This window comes from Pseudopipra pipra, chromosome 1 (assembly GCF_036250125.1).
Source record: "Pseudopipra pipra isolate bDixPip1 chromosome 1, bDixPip1.hap1, whole genome shotgun sequence".
NCBI lineage: Eukaryota > Metazoa > Chordata > Aves > Passeriformes > Pipridae > Pseudopipra > Pseudopipra pipra.
The window spans coordinates 5,590,717-5,608,045 of NC_087549.1; the positions used below are offsets into that span (position 1 = coordinate 5,590,717).

The window sequence follows — 17,329 nt, forward strand, 5'->3', positions numbered from 1 at the left end:
TCCAAAGAGACACTCGAGTCTGATGGTGTTTAGTGTTATCAGGCCAAATATTCAGGTGCTTTGCTTTTCAGACTGAAGTTCACAAGTCCCGTTTATCTCATGCATACTGAAGAGATGGAATGAGTGTAGCTGAGTTGTTGTATTCTGAAATAGGATAAAGGGTCAGAGAAACATGAACGTGCAGCTCCATCACAGTGAATTCACTTATAGAATCATTAGGGTTGGAAAAGACCTCCAAGACCATGGAGTCCTACCTTTGACCACACACCACCTTGTCAACCAGACCAAAGCGCTCAGTGCCACATCCAGTTGTTTCTTATTCCCTTCCAGTGATGGTAACTCCACCACTTCCCTGGGCAGCCCATTCCAATGCTTAACCACCTTTTCTGTGAAGAAACTCTTCCTAATGTCCAACCTGAACCTCCCCTGGTGCAGCTTGAGGCTATTTCCTCTTGTCCCATCACATTTCTGGGGAGAAGAGGCTGCCCCCCACCTGGCTACAACCTCCTTTCAGGTAGTTGTGGAGAGCAATAAGGTCTCCCCTGAGCCTGCTTGCTTTTCTCTAGGATAAACACCCCCAGCTCCCTCAACCACTCCTCCTATGACTTACTCTCCAAATCCTTACACAGTTCTGTTGCCCTTCTCTGGACACGCTCCATTCCCTCAGTGTCTTTGTGGTCATGAGAGGCCCAAAACAGGACTCAAGGTCTGGCCTGACCAGTGCCAAGTACAGAGGGACAATCACTGCCCTGGTCCTGTTGGCCACACTAATTTTGATACAGTCCTGTTGCCATTGGCCTCGTTTTTTATTCTTATTTCTACTAATGCTTAGTATAAAATGCTGATTTGAGATCCAATTCATATTTTTATTCAATTAAAACAGGAACAGCCTCAGCAGGAATGAAAACAAAACCAGATGGATAAGCACAGCAAAGATAAAAAACATGAGAGGAAACTGTACCTTGCTGAACAGAGAAAAGTGTAGCAGCACTCTGTCCTCTTTAAGGAGTTTGCACAAACCTTGACTGAGCAGATGTGATACTGAAATTCAACAGACAGTTCAACACAGTTTCTTATAGCCCTCTCCTAGCCAAACTGGCAAGGCACAGACTGGAGATGATCTCTGAGATGTGGAGGAAACTGGCTAATATGCTGCACTCGGAGGGTGGTTTCTATTCAGGATGGCAGCTTGTTACAGGTGAGGTCCCCCAGGGATAAATACTGGGCCCTACACTGTTGAACATCTCCATCAATGACCTGGATAATCACATTGACAGAACCCTCACCAGGTTTGCTGATTGACCCCAAGTTGGTGGTGAGATGGACATGTCAGATGGGAGAGACATCTTACAGAGAGACTTGAGCAGTTTTGAACTGTGGGCAACAGCAGCTGTATGAAGTCTTACAAAGGCAAGTGCAAGGTCCTGTCCCTGGGATGACATAACAAAGGGCCCAGTACAGGCTGGGACCTGTGTGTCTGGTGACAGCCTTGCTTAAAAGGACTTGGGGCTCCTGGTGGAGAACCAGCTACACAGCAGTCAGCAATTTCCTCCTGCAGCAACAAAGGCAAATTGAATCCTGGGCTGCATCTGCAGGGACATTGCCCGTAGAAATGTGATCTACCCCACACAGTGCCTTTCAGGCACAGCTGGAGTGTTGTGTCCAGTTCTGATCATCACTGTCCAAGAAAGACACAGGCTGGAGAAGGTCCAAAGGATTGCCTTGACCTGACCTCTGAAGAATGATGGAAGGAAATCTCTTCTCACTGGAGGTCTCTTTTCCCTGGAGAAGGGAAGGCTCATGTAGTATCTCATCACTGTATTCCAATACTTAAAGGGTGGCTAAAAAGAGGACAGACTGTCTCTTCATAAGGAGCCACATGGAGAAGGCAATGGGTACAACTTACACCAGAAGAGGTTTCATTCCTTTGTAAGAAAGAGAGTTTTTACAGTGAGAACAATCATTCACTGGAACAACCTCCTCAGGGTCATGGTAGAGTCCCCACCCCTGGAGGTTTTCTAGATGTGACTGGACAAGCTGCTAGATGATGTCATCTTAGCTCCCATTCCCACGAAAGGTTGAATAAGATGATCTTTTGAGGTCCTTTCCACACTAGGCTATTCTCTGATTCTGTGACTCTATGAAGAGTATTTGACTTGTGGATCCTGGTGGAAGATAAGCGTGGGTTTCACTTCTATCTGTTTTGGAAACAAGCCCTCCTCATACCATGAGCAGATTTGCAACCAGCTTAGAGATTTTACTGGTGTAAAGCTAAGTGGCTACAAACTCTTGCCATTTCCAGAATTGAGTGGCAGCTCAGGTGGACACATCATTTGTCTCTACTGCTGTGTTGTTCAGTACTGCTCTGGTTCTATTTTGTCTTCTGTGAATAATTTCTCCTGGGAGAAAACTTTTGAAACACAAGGTTTGTGTGAATTCTTATATTATTAATATTAATATTTTTAGGATTAGCTCAAAAATGAGGTCATAGCTTTAGCAGAGGGGACAGATTCATGATACAATTGGGAATGAAAATTCTTTTCCCCTCTCTGTATAGATTTTCTGTAAAGGAGTGAGGACTCATATTGACAAAAACATTGTGAGGAGGTTGTGATGTAGTTGTTAGCGCTGATTCCATTCTGAAGAAAATGGGATTTCCATCTCCAGAGCTGTCAGCCTTGTGCCAGCACTGCATGTACTTTCATCAGAGAGTATTCATCTTTCTTGGAAGAGGGGGAAATGTCCCTTCAGTGCTGCCAACACTTCAGTGAGAAAAATAGGTGAATTTTGGTAAAATCCCACATTTAGCAATTAGTTTTATTTGTGTGGAGTGAGTGGGTGGAAACAGAGATGACCCATTTCCTGAGAAAGATTAGGAAATAAAATGTAATGCAGAAAGTAAAAATAAAGATAGTGAGAAGAAAGGGAGAAGGATGACTTGCTTAGTGTGCACTGATTTGGTTGTCCCCAGTCCTGGTGTGGGAGAAATGCTCCTGTGTCTGACAGTCTGGAGTCTCTTTATCTACTCATTCAACTGCTCAGTTTCTAGATTTATACCTTGAAACAATACTTATGGGAAAAGGAAAGCTGAAGGGTCACTATAATCAAGGGTAGCTGGTGTCCCTGTGCAGGTACTGGAAGCAGGGACTGCAGGGAGGGCTCTGCGGGGAGAGGCCAGGGCTGCACCTGCTGGACACGTATGATTCAAGGGGCAAGGAGGTGGAGGAGCTGAGAATGAAGGAGTAAGGTTGAGATTGGGAAAAAGGCAGGGAGAGAAGTCAGGGATCAAAGAGTGTGGTTGGCTGAGCCTTGGGAAAAGAAATTGATGCGGGGAAAGTGGTTTATTTTTATTTATCAGCATCCTACTCTACTCTTACATGTCAATAAATTAATTTTCTCCAAACTGCATCTGTTTTGCCTGTGATGGTGACTGGTAAGTGCTCTTCTAGTCTTTATGTCAAGCCAAGAGCTTTTTTTTATTTTACTGTTCTGTTGTGGCATGGGGACTGAGAGAGCTGACAGCTGACCCAGGTCAACTCACAGCACCCAGGTTCACCTTCACTGGCCAAAGCTGAGTGATGGTGCAAGTCCCGTGCTCTTCCTGCATCTCTAACTGCCACTTCAGCTATAATATCTCCTTATTTTTACTGATCAGATTATCTCTATATTGTTCTAATTGGTCTAATGAGGCTGCAATCTCTCTTGTGTCACAAGTGCTTCCTGTTCTGCCTCTAACAGTTCCTTTAGCACTCAATCAGAGCTGCCTTCTTTAGGTAGCCATGCATTGTATCATCTGATTTAAACTGTAAAGCAGACATCTGAATCAGGTTATTGTACTGTTGTTGTTGTTGTAATCTTTCTTCATATTCTTTTAATTATCTTACCACTTTCTTAATTCTTTGTAGCTGTTGTTCCAACTAGCTTGCAGTCTCTAGGACTTCAGTAGCTCTATTCTCCAGTTCTTGCATCTATGCTACAAGTTTCTTTATTTCTTTGTCACAGGCTGTAAATTCTTGATGGTTTTGTTCCTTTTCTAATAAAAACTCACTGTTTTCATCCATCTTCTATTTTATTTCTGCTTGCAAAAATTCTACCTTGTATTCTGTGCACATTCGGAAGTCTTTGATGTTACTTTTGTTTTAACTGTTCTTCCAGTTCCTTGATTTATTGCATCCCATTAAATTTTCCTTTTTACCACTTACCATCAATTGCCAGTGTTTTTAAAGGACTGGAATTTGCTTGCTTAGATATACAAGCTCCAATAATTACTTAGCTAAGTCTTGGTTTCTATGCAGTTCTTCTCCATGTTCTACATCCTATTTTTTCATTTGAGAGGGCAAGCTTGAATGGTCCTTTCCTTCTTGACACTGAAGCTCTAATTTGTCCTTTGTTAAAAATTCTACTTCCAGTCCTAGAAAGTAATTATAACAGGAGCAGAGAGGTTAGAGTTTTGTGGCGTATAATTTTCTTTTTATTGTCTTATGGAGTTGTACAGGACATGTGAAACATCAAAAAACTGATGTATTTACAAATATGTAGTTTTTGCTCCATTTTCAAATCTGACACTGAAGAGTGTCCACATTTCCTAGCTGCTGAGTGTTTTTTTCATGATTTTGTACTGAGATCTTTAGTTTGTTAGAATAGGAAATACTGCCTTCTTTGTTTGATTCGGTGGTTTTCTGTGTTTGTTTGTTTGTTTGGTTGGTTGGAGTTTTTTTGTTTGTTTGTTTGTTTGTTTTTGTTTGTTTTGTTTTTTGGTTTTTTTTGTTACATGTATGACATGGTCATGTCTTAATCTCTGTTTATGTCTCATAGGAGTTACCCTCATAAATAAATCTGTCTGTCTAAATTAAGAACTTCATTTTGAGAAGAAATGGACCATTTCCATCTCTTTTTCTTTAGCAGGAGAAAATTGAGTTGTTATGAGTTCTAGGAATCGGGCTCCAAAAGAGAGCAGGATCAAATTCCTTTCTAAAACCCATCTAGATATCTTAGGAAATGGCTGTCAGAGTTCAAGGAAATGACCAATTTATTAACAGCAGAATTTAGGGATCTGCTGGATGGACTAAGTAACATAACTTGTCCTGGGATCGCGATTCACTGTGTGTCAGATGGCACTGTATCTCCACTTTACTCATTTCCCTAAACTTCCTTCTTTTGGAATCTCATTCAGGGCCAATGACTAGAAGATACTCAGGCTTTGTATTCAATCGGGATTAGACAACTACCAGGTTGTGAATAAAGTCTCTCCTTAGTGTGCTGGATTAGACAAATTTATTGTGTCCCCAAACAGTTTACATCTTTGTTTCAAGGGCACTTTGGCTTTCAGTCTTCTGAAAGAGTCTGAGATATGAAAAAATCTTTACAATCTTTTAAGCAATGGCCTCTGAGGATCCATTTCATGCTTATAATTTTCATTTTTCTCCTGTTTCCAGGAGTGGGATACAAAACAAAATGTAGTGTAAATAACCACATCTCCAAATCTGTTTATCAATTTCACTCTACAAACATTACAGAAGCACTTCAGAACTCTCATGAGACACCATATTTTTCTTATTCTAGTAAAAAGAAGATGTAATACAAAAGTTTGAATTAATCTTCAGGATTATTCGGCTCATTCTATATCTATTAAATGACTGTTAGCATCTCTTATTTTCACCCAGAACAGTTAAGGGTTGATTACCTCCCTGAGATAATCAGAGCATAAGTTTTTCCAGGTGCTTCAGACAGAAGAGCACAAAATCTCTCATCTCTCGCTCTTCATATAATATAAGAACAGGTTGGAAAAGGTTACTACTTGACTGTGAGAATAAATTAAGCTATTTTTCAAGGTTTCTTATTGCCTTTGAGACAAGAATATAAGTGCTCATATCCTTATTTGGGTCCTAATTTTTCTGCCCTTTCCTTTCACTGTCTCCCTTTTCCGACAATAAAGCACATTTCTATCGTTTTGCTCTCTGTTCACCATTCTACTGCCCACTCCACCCCTGCTTTACTATGATGACTGAAAGGGAAGAAAAGGGCAAACTGCTTTAATGGTATGAATATGAGACCAAATAATAGACAGCACTGTTATCTTGGTGAGCACAAGAGAGCAAGAGCCCCTGAGGTGAGCATGAAAGGAGATGTAAAGAGTGCTGGTTGGTGTAATTGTCAGAGAGCCACAGGGTTGCACGGACTGAAGCTTTTACGGCAAGTTTCTACAGAGGAGAAATGATCTGATGAAACTACAAGAAGTTAGATGTATAAAAACAATCAAGGCTGTGGTTTACCTGGATCCAAACTAAAGCCTTGCCTCAAAACGACAAGTGCCAAGGGTAGGCTCTCATTCAGCAATGCACTGAAATACGGGAGTGCTCCTGTGAACCTTAGAGCTCATTTCCCAGGAGTTGTTTATATCTTTTTTCGTGTTGTACCCAGAGCACTCAGCTCTTAAGAGCTTCTAGCCCTAAATCCTATACTCAGGACATAACTATCTGTGATTGATCCTGGGGTGTGCTGACCACCCTCAGAAGATGCAGATAACCCCTGTGTACTGGTTGCTTGGGTGAGAAGGAATCACACCAAGTACTTCTCAGGCCTGCAAAACTAGATAGCATCTGTTTTTTAAAATAAGATTTTCTGTCATAAGTTAAAAAAAAAAAGGAAAAAAAAAGAGATTGCCATACATGTAGAACTAAACAGTTTCCTCTTATCTGTGTCTGCAAGATGCAACCTCCTTGTAGGTGAGAAGTTTGCTTTCAGTAGAACCACTGTCTTTTACCGAGAGACACAACGTGTGTGGGGAAGAATGTGGATGGCCCTCCTCACACTATTAATTTTAGACCTACCTTCATCAAAAGTTAAAGAGCCTGAGATTAAAACTGGAGTGAGAATCATAGAAACTTGATGTGACAAATGGCTGTGGAATCTGGACCTGAGTGCCACAGCCGTGTTTGAGTAACCTGCTGTCACAGCAGCTCTGGCATCGCAGGGGAAGCTGCCAGACAGACCTGTCATCTTGTGCAATATTTGTGTGAGACTCAGCACGGAGGGCTGAGGAAAGCCTTCCACTTCTACCTCTAATAGCTTCCAGAGGGAGTGTGAGATTCCCTGGGCTGTCCGAGGTTTCCTTCCTACTGCCAAGAAGGTGGGAAGAAATTTCTGACGGTGGGAATGGTGATGGCTGCTGTGAGTAACAACGTGCTGCCTGCTGGTAGCTCCTGTGTCACACATTCAGTCCTTTTTTTCTGGGCTGTTCTAGAGCCTGGCAGGACCCTGAGGTAGAGTGGCGTCAAAAAGGCTTCTTGAAATAATATTTAATTGAGAAAATATCTGTATCAGCATTTGTAGATGTGAATGACACATTTCGTGGTCATATTGTGGGACTTACTCAGGCACATGGTATTGCACATTGTGCTGGCTTGCATAGCAGTGTAATAATTTTCCCCCATAGTCTGATTTATTTGTCTGTTTTCAATCTTAGGTGTAAAATTATCACCTTCTTCCATGCTGTCCTATTTGAATAGCCAAAAAACCCACCAAAACATTTATATACAAAATAGAGATGGATTCTGTGTGACTCATGCATTTTATGGATCTGTGAAATATTATTGACTCTTAGATATGTAACCTCAAGCATTATCACCACAAGCAAGGAAAATTCTCTGTTGTTTTATGCAAACTTGCAGAATTTTGCATGGCTACACCTCTGATTCGTTTCACTGAAGGGAAAGGAGAAATAAACAAGGGTCTATTTGCCTCCTTTTATTGTGGCTTTCTTCCTATACCTCCAAGACAGATACTTCACCTGACAGCTTTTCACTTTTCACTTTTCCAGCAGGAAGCTAACTGCATGGAAAGCTTCTGGTTTTGAAATTTTGGCCCCCAGTGTTTATATGGGAAATAATAGTGTGTTTGGCAGATTATCAATTACTATATTTTTCTGGGAATCAGCCTGGATGGTCAGAGAGGTTTCTTCTGTCCTGTGTAAACTTCTGAAGTATGTAGTAGGCAGCTATCAGATGATAACACACTTGGCAATCCTCTTCTGGGGAACATCAGTACAGGACAGAAAGGTCTCCTAATGTTTCCAGAGGGGGAACATGTTTTTTTCCATCTGAAAACGCTGAGTTCAAACTTTTCTTATGGCCCATGAAGTTAAGTTTTGCATTGAGATTTGAGGTTTCTTCTCATGCTGTTTTCATGAAGAAATCTGTCTTTTTCCTTGCCTGTCAGATCACTGACTTCCAAGTGTTCTGCAACACTTGGCTCCCTGGAAGTAATAATTCAGTGGAGAAGTTTTGCTGATTGGAGTCGCTGGAGGGCAACTCCAACACTGGTCTGAGGAGCAGGAGAAACTCCAGGCTGACTGATCAGGCTCAGCACACAGCTCGTTTGTTTGCAGTATATATTAGCTTAAGGGTTGTTTATTTGAGTGTGGCCTAGCTAAGGATGAAATTTTAAGGCTTGGAGCTGTTTGGATATAATTCAAAGCAGGAGGAAAGCTATTCAGTTCTGAACTTGTCTGCCTCCTATGACACTGTTACTGATCCAATGGTTTTGATTTCCATTCTTTAGGAAGGATCAAGGAGGAGCAGTCTGGTCTGTTAGGGCTCCTGGTGGAAGTGATCTGGTTTGGTGGCATGATACATCAATATTATATTACAAATTGCTTCTCTCAAAGTAGTCCACCCTTCCTAACCTGGGTGTTACAATGTCATTGCCAGTCAATGGTGAGGAAAGACAAGTAGGCAGCAACTTGCAGGACTAGATGAGAGCTGAGATACTCTGACATTAATCCGAGAGCAGGAAGGAAGTGAAAGATGGAATCCCAAGTGTCAGGAACAGGGCTGGTACCACCCTGCTCTCTTGACCCATCTCTCTGTTGGTTTTTATGTAAATCCTCTAGAATTAGGTACTGCTCTGTGGTATGGTTAGATCACTAGAGATGACATGATGCGTTATCTGTAGCTAAAACATTTTCTTATCCTGACATTAGGAGAGGATAAGAGCACCTCCCTCAGTGTCAAGAGATTGAAAGGTATCAGCAGGTCTGCCTCCCGAAGGAGGAGGCAAGGGGAGCCAGTGTCACCCAGCACATGTGTCAGTGGAGTCAGGCTCCCAGGGGGGCTATGTCAGCATTCTGGGTGAGTCAGTACAGGTCATCAGGGCTTAATATGTGTCCAGGCACAGGAAAACAAAGAGGCTATTCAAATTATTTAATTTTAAAGATGAGCAATTCACAAATAGCCAGTGAAGGTGGGGATGGCAAATTCATCGCTACTCGGGTGACCCATGCAGTTTGTCTTGTAAGAGAGAAGGGACGTGGAGTAATATGCTCTGCCTGCATACATAGCATCATCCTGCAAATAAGAAGGATCCATGTCCTATAAATCATTTGGAAATTTACAGAGCTCCCCTAAAAACAAATTGGCTTTTTCATTCCTGCTTTTGTTAGGAGGTGTTTTTTGGTTTTGGTTTTTTTACAGTCTTGCTCCTTTGCCAGCTACAGCTTATTATGTCTAAACTGGATTAATTCATGGGCAGTTTGGATGTTCTTGTGGTTGTTCTTGGTGCACTTTTTTGTACCTCAGCCTTCTTTTTTGTTCCTGACATTTTTCCTCCCATGTTTTTAGATGGAGAGGGGATCTGATAGTTCAGTGTTTTGCTAAGTGAACTTACCAAGTTAACTTTTAGTTAACTTTTAGTTCCTAAAATCAGCTTTCTGTTTCCTGATCATCCCTTCACAGTGCCTGTTCCACAAAATCAGTCCAAAAACATCTGCAAATGCTTTTGAGATATGACAAATTTATAAACAAAGAAACCAAAGAAGGTAAAATGCAGAGAACGGGAGATTGACACCAACATGGTGTTACAGCAGGTCAGTGGGAGATCTGCAAACAGGTGAAGGTATCCTGAGCTACAAGGTACTGTGTACAATGTACTGTACACTGCCTCTTATCCTTCATGCATGGAAGTGGTGATGAGAGAAGACTAGGATCAGTTCTTTTCTCTGTTTAGACTTCAGCTAATATTTTGGGCACTGGAACAGGCTCCCCAGGGAATTGGTCACAGCACCAAGCCTGACAGAATTCAAGAAGACTTTGGACAACACTCTCAGCATATAATCTGATTCTTGGGTTATCCTGTGCAGGGCCAGCACTTGGGCTTGATGATCCTTGTGAGTCCCCTCCAACTCAGGAGGCTCTGTGATTCTATGGGTAATTTAAACCAGTGAAATCACTGACTTTTTCTGTCTTTCCTGTCTTTCTTCATCTAACACATCTATCTGCTATGGGATAGCAAACAACAAGAATACAACTGGCTTAAATATGATTCACAACATCACAGAATGGGTATGGTTGGAAGGGACAACAGTGGGTCATCTGGTCCAACCTTCCTGCTCAAGCAGTGTCATCCCAGACAATTCTTGAATATTTCCAGTTATGAAGACTCCATATGCTCTCTGGGCAAATGATTAATGCCAACATTTTCTTGATGGGGTAGCCTCAACATGGAACAGCAGAATGATAACCACTATGCATAATTTAAATATTCCCAGATGAGAGATTAGCACTTTTGTTCTTTCCACAGAAGTTTCCTCTCTTTTTTTTTTTTGTAATAATTTTTTCCCTCCTTGTCTGATCTCACTGCTTTTCATCATAGATGTTTCTCAATGTCTCTTTTCCCTACAGGAGGCCACACAGGAGGAGCTTTTCACAACCTTTCCTCATTAGTCACAAAGTGTCCACTCTGCCTGCTGTAAAATAGGAGGGGCCAGATTAAAACTGCTTTAGTTAAAGTTAAAAGGCAGAATAAAAGATCCAGTATTCCTGAGCATACCTGTTTTCTTGAGCGCTTTTGAGAATGGATGCCCAGGATTCCCAGACTTTTAGGTTGGATCAAATGGTCACTTCTCTAACAGCATGTAATTTTTCATTCTTCTTCCCCAGGTATTACCAGATAAGAGCTGGACTGAAGATCCCATCCAGAATTCCCCACAGGCTGTTTGCTACGATTGGAGGACAGACAGGTGAGCAGATCCTAGAGGAAAGTGACATGATTGTACGTGGGTTAGATGGAGGAGTGTGTGGGGGGAACAGGTGAGCCTGGTTTTTGATCCAAGCCTGGATTTCCCTAATGTTCCGTGGTTGTTCATCTCTCTGTTCTGGTGTGGGTTTGGGCTGAGTTGGGCTTGTGTCTGTCAGAAAAGCAGAGGAAATTCTCACCATCTTATCTGCAAGCATCTCTTTTATACATGGTTCCTTACTGACAATTTTCCAGTTTAATATTCTTTTATGTATTTAAGGTTCTCTTTTTTTTTTAAGGAAAAAGGTGTATTGTTCAAATTGGAAGTCTCCTTTAAGTAAAAACCAAAATTATTAGACAAGTTTTATCTGTATAAAATAGAAAAAGTTAAACCAAAATCTGAAAATAAATCACTTGAAAAAAAAATCCCAAATTCAAAATCTGAATAAAGAAATTTCTTTGCAAAATCAATGAATGTATAATTTATATATGTAGTCTAGGTCTGGAAAAACATCTTGTTGTGAAAAATCATCAAGGAAGAAAGAAAAATATTTTTCTTGATGTTCTAGTGTAATTTTCCTTTGGCATATCCAGGGCCACCTGAAGTTCTCCAGAAATGCCCTCAAATTACAGTAGTTTCTGGCATAAGTAGTCTTAAACTAATGAAATATTCTCAGTATGAGGACAGACAGAATTTTACTTTCTTGGGGCAAAAATCACTCAACAACAAACAACAAAAAAGGCAAACTACTCCCTGTTGTACCAGGGATGGCTGTACTATTTAAGGAAAAAACTCAAATATTTACTATATTTACTTTTTTAAAAGAACAGTATTTCTTCTCCCTCATACATCTTCAGTGTCAGGCCAATATTGAGGATTCTTTCACCTCTTCAAGGAACAATTCATGCAGATACAGGGGCAGGAGAAAGACAAGGCAGGCAGTGCAGTTACAGGATTAGCAGTTGACTTTTGTAGTGCTAATGCAATCCAGACTGGGCTCTAATAGCTTTATAGGGCTGACATCAAGACAAGGGGTATTTAAACTATTAAGGATTTAAACAGTTTCTCCTTGGCTATCTTTGCAAGTACTTCCTAATTGATTTCATAGATCTGCAAGAGAGCATCATTTAATGGGACTGAACTTAAAGGCACACAGGCCATACTGTTGGGTTTTTTTTTCATACCACTGACCTCTCTCAGTATGAGAAAAGCTGGTACAGGACTAATTAAATTGTTGTGCATGTTTCAATAAGACACCCCGACTAAAGTAGCATTTCAAAGAAACAAGTGTGTTATAAAACTGTGAATAAACTCCTGCCTCACCAACAAGAATATAAAATAACTGACATTCATGAGTTTGGTGTAAAGGAAATATTTTTAATCTTTCCCTTATTGGGTTCATAGGATCTGTGAGAACTGAAAATATACTTTCAAAATGATTATGTAAATTTATGTAGTAAAATCTGTGAATATATGCAATAATAAAATATATAAAATATGTAAATACATAAAATAAATAAGACTCAGTATTTATTTTCCAACACACATGGCTTTTTATTTTTATTAAACATACAGGATTTACAATAATACCTTGCAAATAATACCTGGCAGCATTAGCAATGTTTGCTTCCCACTGGATGTTTTCAGCAACAGAGGCAAAACCCCTTGTAGTTTCCAATAATTTTGGAGAGGGGAAGCTGAAGTCTGTGTCCCTTGGTGGTGACCAACCAAATGTGTACAGCAAGGACTCCGTCCATGGCACAGCACTGACAGGTTGTAAAGAAAGCCTCGATGAGCTACTACATGGGCCATAGTTTGGCCACATCCTGTCTACGTTTTGGGAAGAGAATGGGCTGAGTCAAATCCAAGGAGACCTGTACTGGAGCCCAAGAGCCCCTGTGATCTGGTCACTTCTGTCATCAAGGCTGCACATCAGCTTGTATTGAGTCAGTGTATGAACAGGAGTATGCCTGAATCCTATCTGCATATGCACATATTCATAAAAATATATACATTTAATTCATACTCCTAAGCACTTTTAGCAAGGTGGGTTTTCTTAGAGACAAGACAATACTGGTGGCTGATGACTTTTCACAGAATTGTGCAATCATAAAATTTTGAAAAGATCTCCAAAATCATCAAGTCCAACCTTTGTCCAAATACCAACATGCCCACTAAACCATGTTGTAGGGTGCCACTCTACACGTCTACTCGTTTTTTGAACACTTCCAGGGATGGTGACTCCACCACTTCCCTGGGGAGCTTGTTCCAATGTTTAACTGCTCTTTCAGGGAAGCTGCTTGCCTATCACCTTGGCCTCCAGGCCAAGAAAATTGTTTTGGTGGATGAACATTAAGAACAAAAAAGATATTTTGCATGGCATATAACTAAATAAGTTACTCAGGACTTTGATTTGAGTTCTGATTTCTTTTTTTTTCTCCATCCAATAGTATCATATTACTAATTCTCAAAACTGCAAATAGACAAATATTTTTTGAAAACTTGGCCTGAAAATGTAATTATAAGTAATGCAGACTATTTAAAAAAAATTATCACCTGCCATGGTAGTCTTCATTAGATTGTAGAAGTCTTCCATCTAACTGTAGTCAATTAAATTGAATTATTGTCTAAAAGTGCAGATGGCCAAGGACAGCCAAGGAATGTGGTTCTTTCTTAATTTATCTCATACAAGGCAGGGGAGATAAGATGCAATATTTGTTCCAGACAAGTTAAGAAAAAGTAGTTGTGATTGTCATTACACATTAACTCTTTTGATTGGTGATGTAGAAGTGTTTCATGTACCCCCAGTTTTAAGCTTTTTCATAAAATGAAATATCTGACATTAAGTGACGAGGAAAAAGTAACACAATTTGCATTGTGGTATGCAAAGAAAAAAAATAAAAAAGTAGATCAGAAAATCATGGAATCATAGAATCTTTCAGGTTGGAAAAGATCTTTAAGATCGTGTCCAGCCATTAATCTCACACATTCAAGTCTACTACTAAACCATGTCCCTAAAATGAAGAACATTACTGTAACCTGTGTCTGAACTACACAAGTTCATGATCACTCTCACTGAATGCCTTTTCCTATAAATTAAGTATTGACCTTGCACCTAAGACATAATTTGAAGGGTTATTTACATTTCTGATATGCTCCATAATTAACTGTTTGTGCCAGATTTTAATAAACAAGTAGTTATCCTAATTTCTTTGTTAGTGTTTGACTATCTCAGAAAAGTTCCCAATGAAGGAATTCTGCTTCAATAATTAAAGAGAAATCTTTTCTTGTAAATGGCTTCTTAATGCAGTCAAAACAAGCGGTTGCTTTTAGTTGCTCATTAGAGCAAGAAGAAACAGCACTATGACTTGTGGAACAGTATGAAATTGCAGTCATTAGTTCCAATAACTTTTTGGAAGGTAATTTGTGCCTCCATTAACTGAAGATAAGGTTACTGCTTTTGAAGCATGAGAAAAGGGGGGAGAAATTTATGCTTTAGCAAACACATGAGCTTGTTTTCAAAGCTTATTAAAATTAATCTGAAAATAAATATTCATTTAATACATATAATAAAGCATACCTGAAAAATAAAAATTATATTCAGAGGGGACTTCACTGTGAGAGAAGGTATTTTAGGGATGAGTTCTCTTAGAAAAATTCAGCTGTGAGATCATAAGAGATGACCCCATTCCTGGAAACATTCAAGATAGACTGGATGGGGCCCTCACCAACCTGATCTAGTGAAGTTGTCCCTGCCCATTGCAGAGGGACTGGAACTAGATTATCTTTAAGGTCCCTTCGAACCCAAACCATTCTGTGATTCTATGGTCAGACATTTTAAGAATTGTTAGTTCACAATCTAAACAGAACTAATTCCATAATATTCTAGAGAAGAGAGAAACAGAGAAAAAAAGGCAAAAAGGAAAAAACTGAAGATATCTCTGACAGATGTGCTACTTCTCTCTGCAAGATTCAATCATCTTCCATTCAAGGCCTTTCATAAATTTCTCAAGGATGGAAGCTGAAAAGACAGATTAGTGGCTATGAGATTTTCCATTGCAGACCCTAAACTAATCTGGATGCCCTCATTTCCCTCCTCCAGAAGCTGGGACAGATCATACAGGCCACAGTCTTGGAGATGCTAAACAGCATCCCAACCTTAAATTGAGACCTGGTTAGTGGAGAAAGCCAAAACTAGGAAGGGTCTGTAAGCACCAATATGTGCCCCAAGTCTCTTCCCCTGGACAGTGAGTCTGAGACACAAAACTTCATCTTCAGTGGCCACCTGAAGGTCTGTCAGGGACAGAATCCAGTTGTTCACATGCAGAGAGCCAACACAGTATTTCTGCTGCTCGGGGCCAAAGATGAACTTCAGCTCTGTGGTTAAATCGTCCATACAGATGTTTCAGACCTTCCACTCCTGTGTGAATTGGACTTTCACAGACCTCTCTTTTCTTCCAGGTTCACTTTTGTGCCTTTGATTTCCCCATACAGTGATCCTTGTTGCCTTCATTCTAATGGTTCAGTCTTCAGAGTCCTTTAAAATCCACCACTGCTCTAAAATGACTGATGAGTCATTTACACTGATTCAGTAGGTAAATTGTACCCAGGCAACAGTTGTACCCACCTCTGCACTGATGCAAAAAACTACGTGGTGTCCTATTTTAATGTCCCATACTTTAGTCAGGGAATTTTGCCACCTGAATTAATATTTGGAATAAATATATAGAGTGTCAGCTACACAACTATGTGACACAACAAATTAACAATCTTGTAAGTTTTTGAAGAATAAAATTCTTTTCAGATATGAATTATCTAACTAAAAAGTCTCTTAGATAACTGGCTATGAGTTTAGAAACAGAAATAAACACCGCAAAAAGCATAGATCGTCTCTCTTTTAACAAAGCATTGAGCATTTAGAGAGGAAAACTTTCTGCTGATCCCAAGCAGGTCAGTTATTCCATCGTCTCACATTTCAGTATGTCTGAGAAATGAACCTTGGTTTATAGAATAAATCAGAGATAAGAGACTGCATTTATGTTAGGATCTTTTGTACAAGGAAATTAATAGGACAACTTGCTTTTTATCATCACGGAATCTATGTATGGGTAGAGAGGTAGTTGTATGTAATTCTTTCCATGAGGTTAATTCAAAATATCAAAAAGCAAGGTTAAGATAAAGAATTCATCTCAGAAATGTGCAGCTTTAATCAAAAGTCACACTGAGGTAGAAAACATTCTGAACTTTTTGATCAAGCAATTTTAAAATTATGGTGTCTCCTTCAGAAATTATTTATACTAAATATAACATCTCCATTTATTCTAAATATAAATATGCTAAACACAATATTTCAAAACTAAAACAAGTCTCTTCAAACATTTAAATAGGAAAATGATGATGCATTGAACAAGTTCACGCCTGAAAAATGTTGTCTTTGCACTTTCCGAGTAGGCTTATTTTAGCCCTGGAGGGTCTGTGTGAGTATTGCTCTGGTAAAGAATTTGTATTTTCAACCTTGAGCAGCTGAGTTTTCAAACCTTCTAAAAAGTGGATTTGCAACTCAGTACATGGGCAGATAAATGTGTCATGCTCAGCCCTGGTTTGTTGGCTTCAGAGTCTAAATTTTCAGAAGTCACTGGTTATTAGTGTTGGTTTAGTCTTTATTTATTTTTTCTTTAGTCTGGAACACTGAAATTTCAGTAGAAAAGTACTTCTGGAACTGGAATGTCAAAATGGGCAAACTAAATAGCATATCACAGCTTAAAGTCTGGTATAAGTTCTAATATTTCTTGTTCACTGAGTGCCAAAAAGGCAAAGTAGCATTAAAAAATGGATAGCTTGCAATAAGTTACGAAAATCTTGACAATCGGCTGTTACAAATTAGCATATAAAAAATTTATATATATCAATGGAGAAAAAAAACCCACAAAATGTATCCAGAATTCCATGCAGGAGACAACTCTGTTTTACCAACAAAGCTCCTTCAAATCTGTCATCAGAACCAAAACCAGAGTTTGTCTTAGCAGTTCATGGAGCTATAAATTCCTGTGAGCTCCAAGTACCTGAAATGATGGTACAGCAGATTTAGTGCTAAGATGGAAGAACATGTGTATTGTCTTTCTACAGATATAACAGATAAAACTGAAAGTTTATCCTGCACCTTGAAGTCAGTGTGAACTAGGAGCAGTATCATGGGTAACTGACAGCCCTAATAACCTCATTTTCCCCTGAGGTAGGAGATATCAGAGGGAATATGACATACTGAACAGGTCTACAGAAATACTAGAAAATTCTGCAGACGGTGCTCCTGTACCAGAT

At 39.7% G+C, this 17,329-nt stretch overlaps 1 protein-coding gene across 2 annotated transcripts in view; it reads left to right on the forward strand.

Moving 5' to 3' along the window:
- FAM135B (family with sequence similarity 135 member B) overlaps positions 1 to 17,329 on the forward strand; it is a 207,211-nt gene that overhangs the window by 75,563 nt on the left and 114,319 nt on the right. For both annotated transcript variants that reach the window (XM_064644211.1, XM_064644221.1), the window contains exon 3: positions 10,935 to 11,014. In XM_064644211.1, the coding sequence (XP_064500281.1) occupies positions 10,935 to 11,014 (80 nt within the window). The remainder of the gene's footprint in view (positions 1 to 10,934; positions 11,015 to 17,329) is intronic.